Consider the following 13041-nt stretch of genomic DNA (forward strand, 5'->3'; position numbering starts at 1 on the left):
GAGCGGATGGCGTAGGTGTGAGGCTGGAGCAGAGAAAGGGAACTCTGTAATGAAAAAAATTGTTAGGCGTACGAAATCTGGTAGTCTTTGAAATTGAAATTCAAAATTCGCTCCTTATCCTTTTTTCGCATGCGGCTTATTCAAAATTTCGAACGCAGTACACAACGCTAAAATACCAGCGAAAAAAAAGAAATTAACAGCAACCGCGGAGTGAGGCATAAAGTACGAAAAATCCAAAAAGGAGAGACAGCCAACACTTAGCCAAAAGACCCGCGGAGAAAGAAGTCGAAGCCTGATGGTAAGCCCAGGCGAAAGAGAGAAACCAAAAAAATAAAGAAGCGAAGTCGTAAGCAAGAAAGAAAGAACGAAAGTGGGCATGCGGAGGGAGAGCAAAAGGAGAACCTCGTCCCACAGCACAGCAGCACGTGGCTTTATTCCTAGGTCAATTGCACGAAACTCTCTTCGAGAGCCTCCTCGACACGCAGAGCCTCGCGTGCGCCTACACACGCGCGTGCTGTGCGAACAAGAAGGAGGAGGAGGAGAATAAGGAAAAAGAGACAAGGAGAGGAGGACAAACAAAAAGGCTGCGGGAGCGAAATATACGTATATAGCGCAGCCACTTGGTAATTTCCAGTGTCGGATAGGGAGGGGCGGGCGGACGGAGAAACGTCGAATTCCGCGATTGCCCAGAGCGACGAAAACATCGGAGAGAGAGAGAGAGAGAGAGAGAGAGAGAGAGAGAGAGAGAGAGAGAGGAGGAGAAGATTCTTTGCGCCGAGAATTCCGGGCCGCCGCCGCTGCCGCCGTTGAGCTAACTGGGACAGGGACCCTAAAGATGCCCGTTACGCTCGCTCATGCCCGGCGATTTTTTTCCCTCGTTGTTTTGATGATGGGCGGATTTTTCGGATGGGAAATATCATGTGGGAGGTGGTGCTCGGAGAGTTGTTGTTGTTGCGCTGTTTGCGCGCGGTTGGAGTCGTAAGCAGCTGGGAAATTTTCGTGCTTGCGAAATCGCAATTGTTTTCAGTTTGACATCGACCTCGTATCGCGCCGCAAAAGTAAAGACTACATAATCCTACAGTTAGTTTACGTATAAAGTAACTTCGAGAAATAAGTATGGTTTTGAAAGTTTTTTCATAGATTTTTGTACCAATTATAATCTTTTACAATGTAGAATAATGCTTGGTATTCATGACAAGCGATAATTGTACTTTTAAGATAGGCCCGCAGAATTTCTAATTATTTATTCACTGTTGAAATATTTAAAAATATGGTTCATTCAAAGTTATTTTTTAGTTAGATTTTCAATAATTCAAAACATGGATGTCGCATTAGCAAAAATTTGCAACTCTGTTGATAAGATTATTTCGCACATTTATTCTTTGCATGACGAATTAATAATTTTACGACACGAAAAATATCGAGGCCTTGGAAAAATGGTATATATTAGGCGGTTGGCATTTCGAATTTTAACTCTAGAAAATTTATCGGAAAAACGGTAACTATTAAATTAAAAATGTACAAGTTTATAATTTTTTGCGTATTTGGGTTGGCCTTTGTTAATTTGAATGCAGCATCAGTAAGCAATTTTTTAAAAACGCCAGTTTTTTAACCGTAATATATTAATATAAGTTTAGATAGGTTAATCTTCATTTCAAACATTGCAGGAAGATGACCGACGATCTCAAATAAACCAAACCAAAAGTTATACAAAAATGGTGGTAGAAGAGGTATTTCAAAAGTTTTTTAATTTAATTCATAATTTAGGTTTTAAAAATAATAACATTGACACACAATTGTTATGTACTTCATTACAGAACAATTTGACTTGCGAGAATTATTTAACAGAATACTGCAAAAGTTCACATCTTAGTATTTACTGCCAGGTATGATTGCTAATTCGAGCCATTCAGAGCAACAACTGTATGAACATTTCAACGATAATTTTACATTCATTTTTAGATTATCATGAAGGGCTATGTATGCGACAACATAAGGGACGGTGAAGCTTTCGATCAATTATATGATCAATTCAAAGCAGCCTTATTACCTCTAGTAGCCAACAGAACTTCTGATGAACCACCCATCAAGTCCTCCGAGAATTAAATTAAATTTTGTTTTCCAAATGATTGTATAACATGTGTGGATTATTATGTTATTAATAAATTGCAAACCTAAATCAATTAGTTGTATGTATTAAAGGCTGAAATCTGAAATACCTTTTGAGTAAAATTCAGAGCTAATATAATTGGCTTTTTTCGTCATTTAATTTCTATTATACAAAATGATTGTACAAAAAATTTCATACAATCGCGACGCGTGACATCTATACTATTTTATTGCGCTGAATCATAAACTGTATGCAAAAAAATAGGTATATAAAGATATTATTTTTGCAAACGTAGAAACATAAGTAAACAAATTTCTGCAAGAGACAAGAGCATTTAAACTAAAAAAATGCTGAAGCTGGCAATTTTTTGTTCTGTGGGAATTTTCATTTTTAAAATAACATCAACGGTGAGCGATCGTTGAAAACTATTGAAATCATTATTTTTTCTTCCCTCATTTTTTTTACTATATTTGTAGGAATATCTTGTAAAAACATCCCCGACGACTACCAAAATAGTGTAGTATAATTTGCTTGTATTTGTTTTAAACATAATCATCATGCTTGACCACTTTTTTTTATAAATGTTGAATAATTGTAGGACAATATACGAAGTTACGTTATCGTAGCTATGAAGCGCCAATTTGAAATTAGAACAAAAGAGGTTTATATAACTAACTGATTGTCTTCTTGAATTATTCTTAAACTTTAATACGCTGATCAATATTAAATGATGATATATACTTCTCGTGAATAATCTTACTTGCGAGAATTACTTAAATTACTGCGGAGAAGAATACAAGTCACCTAATTATAATACAACGTATTTCAGAAATTTATGTGAGGTATTGTCGTTCAGTTGAATCGTTAAAATTAGCAGCTTTGTATGATTTTAATTAAATTTTTTTATCCATTTACAGGTCGGTATCAAAGGTTACTTGTGTGACAATGCCAAGGATGGCGAACCTCTTGCCAAGTTATACGATAAAACTTCGGGTTATATTAATGACGATGCAGCAACGGTAAGCAATTGCTTAAAACTATATGGATTAATTTAAATCATTAGTTTTCATCTCTTTATGACTTTACTCTGTTTGTAGGAACACTATAAAAACACTGTATGGAGATTATGTAGTCAATGTAAGATGATTTTCTGATCTTTGTTATAAAGATGATGATTACTTTGACTATAGTTAATTTATTAACACGAGTCTGTTATCAACTATTTCAGGAACAAATCAGAAATTCCGGTATCGCAGTTATGAAGAGAGTATTTGAAAACAAAATAAAAGAGTTTTTTATTATAATTGATTTAATACCTTTTCATACCATTTTTTAAATTTAATAAGTATAGCAAAATTAAATATATATTTTTTTCGTTGTAGGAGAACCTTACTTGCGAGAATTACTTGAGTTACTGCACTAAAGATAAGCCGTCTGATTATGAAACGTCGATTTTTTAAATTTTGTGTGAGGTATTGTCACGCCATTAAACTAAAATAGCAGAATTGCATGGATTTAATTACATTTTCTGATCGATTTGTAGGTCAGCATCAAAGGTTATTTGTGCAACAATGTAAAGGATGGCGAAGCTTTTGCACAGTTATACGATAAAGTGTCAGGCTACATATACGATACCACAAGAAGACACGGAGCTTTCAGTCCTACAACCACCACACCATAAACCGAATAGTTAATTCATTTCTTACAATTTATACTGTGAAATTATTAGCTTGTAAGAATATGAAAACGAAATCAATTTAGTTTGATTCAAATGACGTGAATAAAGCATGAAAACTTACCCACATACGTCATGTGTCTGAATTTACATATCAAAAACAAATAGCTAGTTGATAGTTAATTTTGTATCTTCAATTGTAAGAAAATTTTCTGAATCGCCAAGTTTTGAGCTGTTGTGAGGAACGTAGCATTAATTGTATTATATAAACATTTTTCCCTATTTTTCTGCACGTGACAAATAAACTATTTGAAATACAAATACACAAGTGTTGAAAAAATGCAGAGGTATATGTGGAAAAACTTCTGCAAGAGAAAACAACATTGAATAAAAATGTTGAAGTTGGCAATTTTTTGCGTCTTTGGATATTTCATTTCCATTGTAACGGCAATAGTGAGTAATTGTTTTAAACTTTTGAACATCGGCTGGCAATTATGTAGTCAATGTGAGATAAATTTCTTGTACTAATTTTTTATGAACATGATAAAATTTTGCTAAACTCATCAACTAATTTACACAAACTTGTTTTCACCGCTTTCAGGAAACAACTAGAGCCTCTGGTATAGCAGCTATGAAGAACTTATATGAAGTTAGAACAAAAGAGGTTTTTATTATTGTTAATCTTTTTAAACCATGATACACTACAATAAATTGATACATTATTTCCCATCACAGAATAATCTCACTCGTGAGAATCACTTGGATTACTGCATTCAAGATAAGTCGCCTTACTACGAAACGTCGTTCTTCAGAGTTTTGCGCGAGGTATCGTCATTTGATTAAAAATTACTTAAAGTGCAACTATCATACATTAACATTAATCGTTTTGGAGATCGGTATAAAAAATTACTTGTGCGACAATGCAAAGAAGTTTCGGGCTACATCTACAATACCGCAAGAGGACACGGACCATTCGGCCCTCCAGCGACTACTCCAGCACCACCTCCCACCAAGTCATCCTCCGACTACGATTAATAATTAATTAATTTCTGCAACCACAATGTCGCGGCGTCCGTTCAATAAATTACAAAAACAATTCACCCCGCGTTTTGTTCTCTTTAAAAACCAGCGTCCGTCCATTGAAATACCTCCCCGAGCAGTAAAAACTCCGAAAGGGTGATAACTTCACAAGTCCCTCTCTCCTACACGAGCAAAAGTCCAGAGATAAAAAAGAAGCCAGCAGCCGTATACAGCAGAATGAAGACGCGCTCTCGCGCGACGGGGGCCAAAAAGCCTTTTCGAACGAGGAAGTAGTTTCGCATATCCAAGCTCTCTCGAGTCGCTCCCCGATGGTCCCTCTATGCTCTTCCTTTCTCTTTGCGGTCGCTCCTTTTTTTCATCCTGCATTCCTCGCGTTCCGGCTTCGCCTAACCCGAGGGCGAATCCACACACATATACGCGCACACATTCACGGAGAGCAAGGGTCTAGGTGACCTTGTGGCAACTCGGCTTCTCGAGGAGTGATCTTTATGTAACGTCAAGAGAGAAAGAGAAAAATCAATTCCGCTGCGAAATGAGGAGGAGAGCTTAACCGTTTCTCGAGTCTGCCGCCTTTCTTGTGAAACCTTCGGCTCTGTGTGAGTACTGCCGGAGGATTGAAAATCGTGCGTTGTGCCAAGGTTCTCTACGAGATTTGCTGTTTCGTATGCGCGAGGCGCACGCAAAGAAAGGAATTTTTCATCCGGCGGGAAATTCAAACGCGTCGATCCGAGCGGGAAAACCTTATCGTTCTATTTTCAAGAAAAACCTACTCGAATGTAATCAATCAAAGCGCTTACATATCCAATACACGCATCGATAAAGCCAACAAAAGCCGATATCAGCCGGCATTCGAGGGGCGTTCTCGCGCGCGCGTGCTTGGCCTAGTGCAGCGCGCACACATCGACGACTATTTTCCTTATCTTTTTTAAATAAGCCGCTATAGTCGTTCCTTTGGCTAATAATCTTACTCAGCGAAGAGAGAGAGAGAAAACCTAAACAAAGCCGTTTGCTTGCTTGCGCGCGGGATCGAGCTCTTTCTTGTGTTTGCAAGGCGCAGCGGCGGGAAAGTCGAGAGCCTTATCTAACGTAAACTTTGGCTCTCTTTGTCGCGACAAGCCGCTCGGCGCGCTCTCGTATAAGCTCTCTGGATGTGTGTAGAACGCTGCGCGCGAGATATTGCAAAACGCGTTTCCTAAAACGGCTCTCGACTCTTTCCGCTTGGGATTGAGGCCTGGGTATATGGAGAACGAATTCAGGGACGACCAGCTGTGCTCCATTTTTGTTGAGGTTCGCTACTCGCATTGTTCGATTTGGATTGATTATATTTTATGCTTCTTGGCGTTCTAAGGCTCTTTTTTTATCTCGGTGGTGGGTGTGGGGTTTATTGAGAGCTTTGTCGGAGATTCGTGACGTCGTGACACCCTTTTTAGTGGAGTTGTTACTGCTCGGGAGGTATTTCATTATGGAATATGGATGGAAGAGTGGTGAAGGAATTGGGCGTTAGCTTTGAATTTATGGAAGCTTGATGATGAATTAATTTTATATTTAGGGGAGATGCGACAAACGCCATTTATTGCTTATTGCGCGGATCACTATGCGCATTTGTTGCTCCCAGTATACCCTAATCTGATTTTATAACAATAAAAAATTTGACCACAAAAGACGCCACCATCTTGTTGAATAACTTATCGAAAGCTTGTGATTCCTTTCTTGCCGTGTAAATTGCCCCTCAGATATACCTACAAAATAGATTGACAATATTGTTAAAAAGTTTCGACAATACAGCAAACAGAAAGATGTAAAAATTTAATAGCTTGCAAAAAAGCTGTTTTATTACTATTACATGAGTAATTTTGTAAGAATGTTTTCACCGTAGTTTCTAGAACTGTCAGTCAGTTTTAGAAAAATATTTCTGGAATATGTCGAAGTTGAACGTTTTCCTTGGTGTAGGATTCGTTATTCTCTTGGGCGTCTCAGTAATGGTATGGCATTTTTTTCTGAATTTCAGAGCAGTATTCGATTGCAATTAATTATTTTGCTTTTCTAGGCTCAAAATCAAGATGATCACGACGTAAATAAACATTTTCTGTTAAAACAAGTGCAGGGTCAACTTATTACAATAATGTTCATTTTACTTATTTTATGGCGAATATGATATTAGTGTTAATTTGTAAAATTATTTTGAATTTTATTTGTTATCATAGTCTCATAACATATAGCGCGCATCTTTTAGATTTATACTCTTGAAGTTAACAAAATTCTAGAAGCAGAGGCTAAGAAGGTATACAATGGTTTTATACGAAATTTTTTGTTCTAAATTTATATTATGTCTAATTCTTTATTTTTGTAGTATAATCTCGATTGCCGTAACTATATGAAATACTGTCAAGATCGATCCCAGTTTCCAGAATCTTGCTTGGTATTATGATTCTATATATATCTTCATTATTAATTTATTTTCATTATTTCAAAAGATTTGCATGATTTATTTACTTTTTAGTCAGCGTTTCATCATTTATTGTGTACTTTTGAGTAGGTGCCTACGCCAAAAACTAATCCGGCGAAATTAATTTCGAAATAATCTGATAATGAAATGGTAAGCTTTATAATTTAGGAAAAAAATTATTTCACTTAGTAAAAATTAGAGCAAAACGAAGAGCTCAGGTCAAAGATTTGTAAAGACTTTATCATTTTCCTTAAAGAAAATAATTATTTTGATTAAAAAGAAAATAAATACTTTTCCCTCACTTTCAACCTAAATTCATGGGAAGAAAATTACTTACCAAATATATTTAATACTTACAAATAATTTTTTTTATAATACCTGAAAATTCCTCGTTACCAATAATATAGTGAATAACAATAAACAAAATTTACGTAAGCAGAAATAGCAGCTATCGTGCCGAAAAAAAGCTTTCATTTAATTAATTTCATGTACTGGAAAATCTAAGTGCGCTTCGCACACTTTTTAAAGAAAGGACTCTAGAAATACAAAACATGTGAAAATTAGATTTTCAAAAAAGCCTCGATAATAGAAACAACGCAACTTCTCTGTTACATGATATATAAAACTAAAGAATTTAGACCATTTTGGTAAATCAATCTAATATAACAATTTTTTGCTAGACAAGATGTATATTTAAAAGAACAATGTTGAATTCTTGATAGAATTTTTCGCAGTAAACAGAAATATAAATATGTAATCTCTTAAAAAATAGTTGTTTTATTAGTATTACATGTGTGGCTAATGTATCTCAGGCAGTATTAATTTCCTTGCATGTTGAGCATACAAGCTCACTCACGAGTATAAATTTATAAGAATATTTTCTGATTTTCTGAAGTTTTAGAATAGTATTCATGAAATATATTGAAGTTAAAAGTTTATCTTGTGGTAGAATTCGTTGTACTTCTGAGTGTCTCGATGAAGGTATGACGATATCTTTTTACATTCTAGAGCAATATTGGAATTATTTATTTTGTAATATAATATTTTATACAAGAACTTTACTCTATTTTGTTTTTTTTTGTCAGGCTCAGAATCAAGATCTTCATGATGTGAGTAAATGTTTCTCTGTTCAAGTGGGTCACAGTAAACGAACAAACACATTATCTCACATTAGGAAACTGCCACAGGCATAATATATTTGTTGCAAAATTTAAATGTCAGGTTGTGTTTTTACCCCTGATATTATAAATTATGTACAAACTATACTTTCCACCCTGGCATAAGAAAAGTCGAATTTCAAATAAAATGAAAATTATATATTTGCTGTACTATAATATCCTAACAAAGCATGTATTTTTTAGCTCCAAACCATTCAATTTTATAGAGGTCTAGAAAAATAGCTCAGGAGGTATACATATACACACCAGTTTCATAAGTGTCTTTTAGTCATTCAAAATTCGCACCATACTATACATTTATTTTTTCTAGAATAATCTCGACTGCCAAAATTATGAAAAATTTTGTGAAGAAACATTCAAGGGTCTAGCCGACTGCTTCGTAATATATTTTTATGTTTCATTATTTAAAATTTTTCAATTAATTTGCATGACTTTTTTTACTTTAAAGATTGATAGATTATACTTAATTGATTTCAAAATAAATTTATGATTCAAATGTAAAAAAATGTATTTGGTAAAGAAAAATAAAACTGTTATTCAAAATAAAAATGAGAATACGAACAGATATGTTTTACAGTTTATTATTTTCTATATTTAAGTGTCCGATGATTTGAATTGCAAAATAAATCTTCTTTCCTTATTTTTAACAATAAACTATCTACATGCTATAAATTCCTCATTACGCATACAATTATAAACATACAGTATAATAATAAACAAAACTTGTTGCATTAACAGGTATCACACGGTCTAAAAAAGTCCACTTTACATCTTTAGTACACACTGGGTAAGATGTGTAATATTGAAATAACAATGCTAAACTCTTAGTAGAATTTTTTTCGTAATATAATAAAAGGAAGTATAAAAATTTAATAGCCTGCAAAATAGCTGTTTTATTATTATTACATGCATGACCGATACATTTCGTGCAGTATTAATTTCCTTATGCGTCGAACACACAGGCAACTTTATGAGAATTGTTTCATTGCAGTTTCTAGAACAGTCAGTGAGTTTTGGAAAAGTATTCGTGCAATATGTTGAAGCTAAAAGTTTTTCTTGTCGTAGGATTCGTTGTTCTCTTAGGCGTATCGGCAAAGGTATGGCATTCCCTGCATTCTGGGACAATATTATATAAATCATTATTTTCTGACATCTTATAACAACTTTATGCTTTTGCTTTTTGTCAGGCACAAGACATAGAAGATGACGACGTAAGTAGATACTTTCTGTTCAAAAAACTTGTTTTTAGAATTCAACTAATAAAATACAATTTATTATTTTACAGCACGAAAATGAGATTCCTGTAAATATTTATACAATTTTACGATGAAAATGGATTTTTACTATAGAATATGTCATGATAATGTAAGTATTTTTTAGATTACCATCATCGAAGGTTTTAAACATTCTATAGAAGAACAAGTCCAGAAGGTACAAACTAGCTATTCAAAGTGTTATTATTTCTTAATTACATACTGTATACTAATTCTCTCCTTCTAGAACCATCTCAATTGCAAAAATCATGCAAAGTATTGCAAAGAGCAAAATAAAGGCGAAGCCGTCTGCCTGGTAATATATTTTAACATTCCTGTACGCGAACAATACATAAAATTTCAACAGATTCGCATAATTTTTCGTTTTATACCTTTTAGTTAATTATGAAAAGTTTTCTGTGCGATAACAAGACGTCGGATGAGCAAATCAAGGCCTTGATTGAAGAACTGTATGCGAAATCGAAAGTAGAATACGACCAGCAACACGAACACGGTTCCGCAGCTTAATATCGTCGATTTGAATTGAAAAATAAGTATATATTCCCATATAATCTTCAACCTCTATACGATACTAGAAATAAAGAAATACCAAATAAATGCGTTTCAATGCTCCCCGACGGTCTCTTCTCCACCTATAAAAGCGATAAAATTTCTCATCGCGCATACCGGATGGAACAATAAACAAAACTTGCATCAGCAAATAGCCGATATATCGTGTCCCATAAAAACTCTCGTATATCCAGTAAAAAAGTCCAATATCCTATCCCATAAAAAGTTGAAAAAGTTTCGTGTCCGGCGCTGTGCGCATAACTCGCTGCTCTCTTTCTCTTTCTCTCTCTCTCTCTCTCTCTCTCTCTCTCTCTCTCTCTCTCTCTCGCCCCCGCGCGCCATTCGCATAGATAGCCGTCTAACAAAGTCATTTTCGAGGATATAAAGCCGCAACGACGACTCCACCCCCGGCGCTGTATACGACGCCGACGACGACCCTTTTCCGCGTCGCTGAGAGAAATCGCGCAGCCCCCATTTTCCAGGCCGCCGCTTCGCATACCAGATATACTATATGCGAGCGAGCAGTATAAGACAGAGGGCTGCTCTGTGTTCGGCGCGCTCCCTAACGAGTTCCAACTTGCGCGCGGGCACTTGCTCCTTTCTGCTCGACAAATCGTCGCGATCGGCTGGAAGCTCGAATTATCATCTGCAATTATAATTTTATTTCTTTCTCTCGCTCGTTTTATTTATCGCGCCGAGCTGAAGAAATTTCCTGGATATATAATCCTTGTAATAGGATACACCGCGTTTAATTCAGCCGCAAAGTGACCAAATATTTACAGGAGAAAATACACGTACGCACAAAGGCTGCACCCGCGCTTTCTAATTCTAATTGCGGTGTGCGCACAATATAATCCCCGTGCGTGTATGTGAGCATCGTCTATAAATCCTCCCTAGCTTCACATACGCGGCTCGTAAATCAAAGGAACAATAAAACAAAAAAAAAACGAAACGGTCCCTTAAGGGGGCGCGGTCAGGTGCAGTCTTCTGTGCACTTGGAATGTAAGCAGGTCGCCGAGCGCGGCTTTAGAGAATATTATTAGCATAAGGAAATTGGGATGGACCTGCATTATGCACCGAAAAGTCTCATTTGCATACGAAAGAGCGCCTTTTTTTCTGTATACAGACGGTCGCCCCCTATACGCGCGAGTATAACAAGTGAGAGAATAGACGCGCGCGGGAGATTCGACGCGCTCCTGTCAGATTGTCGTCGCGCAAGGCTAGAGCGCGGATGACAGAAGGATCCGATGCGGGAGAAGGAGAGGGAAATAAGGGGCCGAGAGAGGAATTATCCGATCCGAGAGGCGACGGCTTGGAAAATAGACGAGTTTTAGTTTAACGAAGATTTTACTGGTGCGTTACAGGGGTGCGCCAAAGGGTACATGCACGATCGTTCTCGCGCCTCCGGTGGTCTTTGATGATGTCGGCTACTGCGCTGAATACAAAGTGGACGAATTTTCCAAACCAGATTTTTCTTCCTAAGCGTGGAAAATCGAGGCCAGCCTCGTAAAAATCGACGAGCGCAGTCGGTAAGCGTACCCCTAGGGGGGTCAATGTCACTTATATTATAATCCGCGGAGAAGTGAAAGTACACACTCGCGCGATTTTCTCTCCGAAACTCCATGCAAATCCCGCGCGCACATTTCATTATCTCGCTCGAGCTTAATGTATACACACGCATATAATACGCTCGCCGCGACTCTTTGACGGGGCTCCTTTGTTGCGGGCATTCCTGCGATGCGGCACTTAATATTGAAGCTGCGGCGGATACTTTAACGACTGGAAACACGTGCGCGTATAATATGAACGTCCTCATTCATGCGCTGGATTTCAACATTTTTACTTATTTATTAAAACTATACATCTACTTATGCAGCTCGAACCATATGTATAACTAATGCGAAATCGCTGTTCGACGGCATTTCTATGTATGCATGTGCATTCACGCGCGGAGTGAAAAAAATCACCGGAGTGATATATCGGCCGCCCGCACCTGAAAATATAAACGATCTGCTCCGATGCAGTCGAGACAGCGATTATTCATTACAGGCGGCACGTGCGCGCTCAGCAATTGTCAGATGGATATTACAAGAGAGATTTTGCGCCGATGCTGATATAGCAAATTGTTACGAGCTTTTGTCTATACTTATTGTAAGAAATAATCGTACACGTTTTCGTTATAAAATTTCGATCATATCTGCGCAGCTTTTCCTCAAAGCACATATCAAGCGTCTCTCGTTTTCAGAGTTCACAGCGCGAGTCGAGTTTATCTGCATCGCAAAGAGCGAACCGCCGCGACGACTGGCCTACATTATCCCACGCCTCGTCATCCATTAAGTTCAAAAGCGACTGCTACGCTCAGCTCTCGGCGCGCGAATTTCCGCCGGCTCTACTGCTCTTTTTCCGCGAAGCGAGCTGCTTCGCGCTTTATTAACGCGACGAGGATAAGATGCCCGTGTGTGGGTGTGGCTGCGAATAGAATATGTACTTTCTTCGTGGATTTTTCGATTAGGATTACTAATAATTGTAATTTTTTACTTTGAAATTATTCAAATGGCTCAGGTCGCGCCACGTGAGGCTACTGTAAAAAACATGAAGACGTCGTTGCTGCTGAAAAATTACATGGGGGGATAACTCATTATTTCAAACGCTCTTTTTGCGTAAGACACGCGTGTGAACAACTTTTACAAATTAATTATTCTCAACCGCTCGTTTCACCTCATTAAGCGGCTTATGCGCCGTTTCCTGCGAACGATCGAAAAATCGAC

The 13041-nt window shown here is 37.1% G+C and overlaps 3 protein-coding genes and 1 long non-coding RNA gene across 6 annotated transcripts; 3 read left to right on the forward strand and 1 right to left on the reverse strand.

The window, feature by feature from the left end:
- Positions 1-1471: 1471 nt before the first annotated feature.
- On the forward strand, positions 1472-2179 carry LOC100123123 (venom protein X). Its single transcript, NM_001161695.1, is given in 4 exon segments — positions 1472-1579; positions 1668-1730; positions 1818-1886; positions 1963-2179. Coding segments are annotated over 4 exon segments (339 nt in total). The 5' UTR covers positions 1472-1516; the 3' UTR covers positions 2107-2179.
- Positions 2180-2268: 89 nt separating this feature from the next.
- Positions 2269-4885, forward strand: LOC107981786. 3 transcript variants are annotated; one of them, XR_004227713.1, is made up of 10 exons: positions 2384-2517; positions 2587-2627; positions 2709-2952; positions 3028-3129; positions 3208-3247; positions 3339-3582; positions 3654-4290; positions 4387-4449; positions 4521-4610; positions 4678-4885. XR_004227713.1 is itself a non-coding variant. In XM_016988384.2 (5 exons), exons 1-5 carry the CDS (start codon positions 2458-2460, stop codon positions 4825-4827), a joined length of 402 nt encoding a protein of 133 aa, XP_016843873.1. In that variant the 5' UTR covers positions 2269-2457; the 3' UTR covers positions 4828-4885. The 3 variants fall into 3 exon arrangements, 2 of the variants coding, with proteins under 2 accessions (XP_016843873.1, XP_031786608.1); XM_016988384.2 differs by lacking the exons at positions 3028-3129; positions 3208-3247; positions 3339-3582; positions 3654-4290; positions 4387-4449 and having other exon boundaries at positions 2269-2517; positions 2587-2625; positions 2709-2771; XM_031930748.1 differs by lacking the exons at positions 2384-2517; positions 2587-2627; positions 2709-2952; ... (2 more) ...; positions 3339-3582; positions 3654-4290 and having other exon boundaries at positions 4297-4449; positions 4521-4885.
- Positions 4886-6311: 1426 nt separating this feature from the next.
- LOC116417461 lies at positions 6312-9258 on the reverse strand. The gene is made up of 3 exons (XR_004227714.1): positions 9154-9258; positions 6698-6823; positions 6312-6565 (listed from the first exon to the last, which is right to left on the reverse strand). It is a non-coding gene; the product is annotated as an uncharacterized LOC116417461 (long non-coding RNA).
- Positions 9259-9434: 176 nt separating this feature from the next.
- LOC100302001 (venom protein L) lies at positions 9435-10321 on the forward strand. The gene is given in 6 exon segments (NM_001161557.1): positions 9435-9547; positions 9638-9661; positions 9736-9753; positions 9831-9881; positions 9951-10019; positions 10103-10321. Coding segments are annotated over 6 exon segments (354 nt in total). The 5' UTR covers positions 9435-9484; the 3' UTR covers positions 10232-10321.
- The last annotated feature ends 2720 nt before the right edge of the window (positions 10322-13041 follow it).

This window comes from Nasonia vitripennis, chromosome 4, assembly GCF_009193385.2.
Source record: "Nasonia vitripennis strain AsymCx chromosome 4, Nvit_psr_1.1, whole genome shotgun sequence".
Classification (NCBI taxonomy): domain Eukaryota; kingdom Metazoa; phylum Arthropoda; class Insecta; order Hymenoptera; family Pteromalidae; genus Nasonia; species Nasonia vitripennis.

Bases quoted from the DNA above. Each gene is read 5' to 3' on its own strand.
- LOC107981786 (XM_016988384.2), top strand. From the start codon at position 2,458: ATGCTGAAGCTGGCAATTTTTTGTTCTGTGGGAATTTTCATTTTTAAA. The intron at 2,518-2,586 runs GTGAGCGATCGT...CTATATTTGTAG, and splicing joins TTTTTAAAATAACATCAACG to GAATATCTTGTAAAAACATC. The intron at 4,611-4,677 runs GTATCGTCATTT...ATCGTTTTGGAG, and splicing joins TCTTCAGAGTTTTGCGCGAG to ATCGGTATAAAAAATTACTT.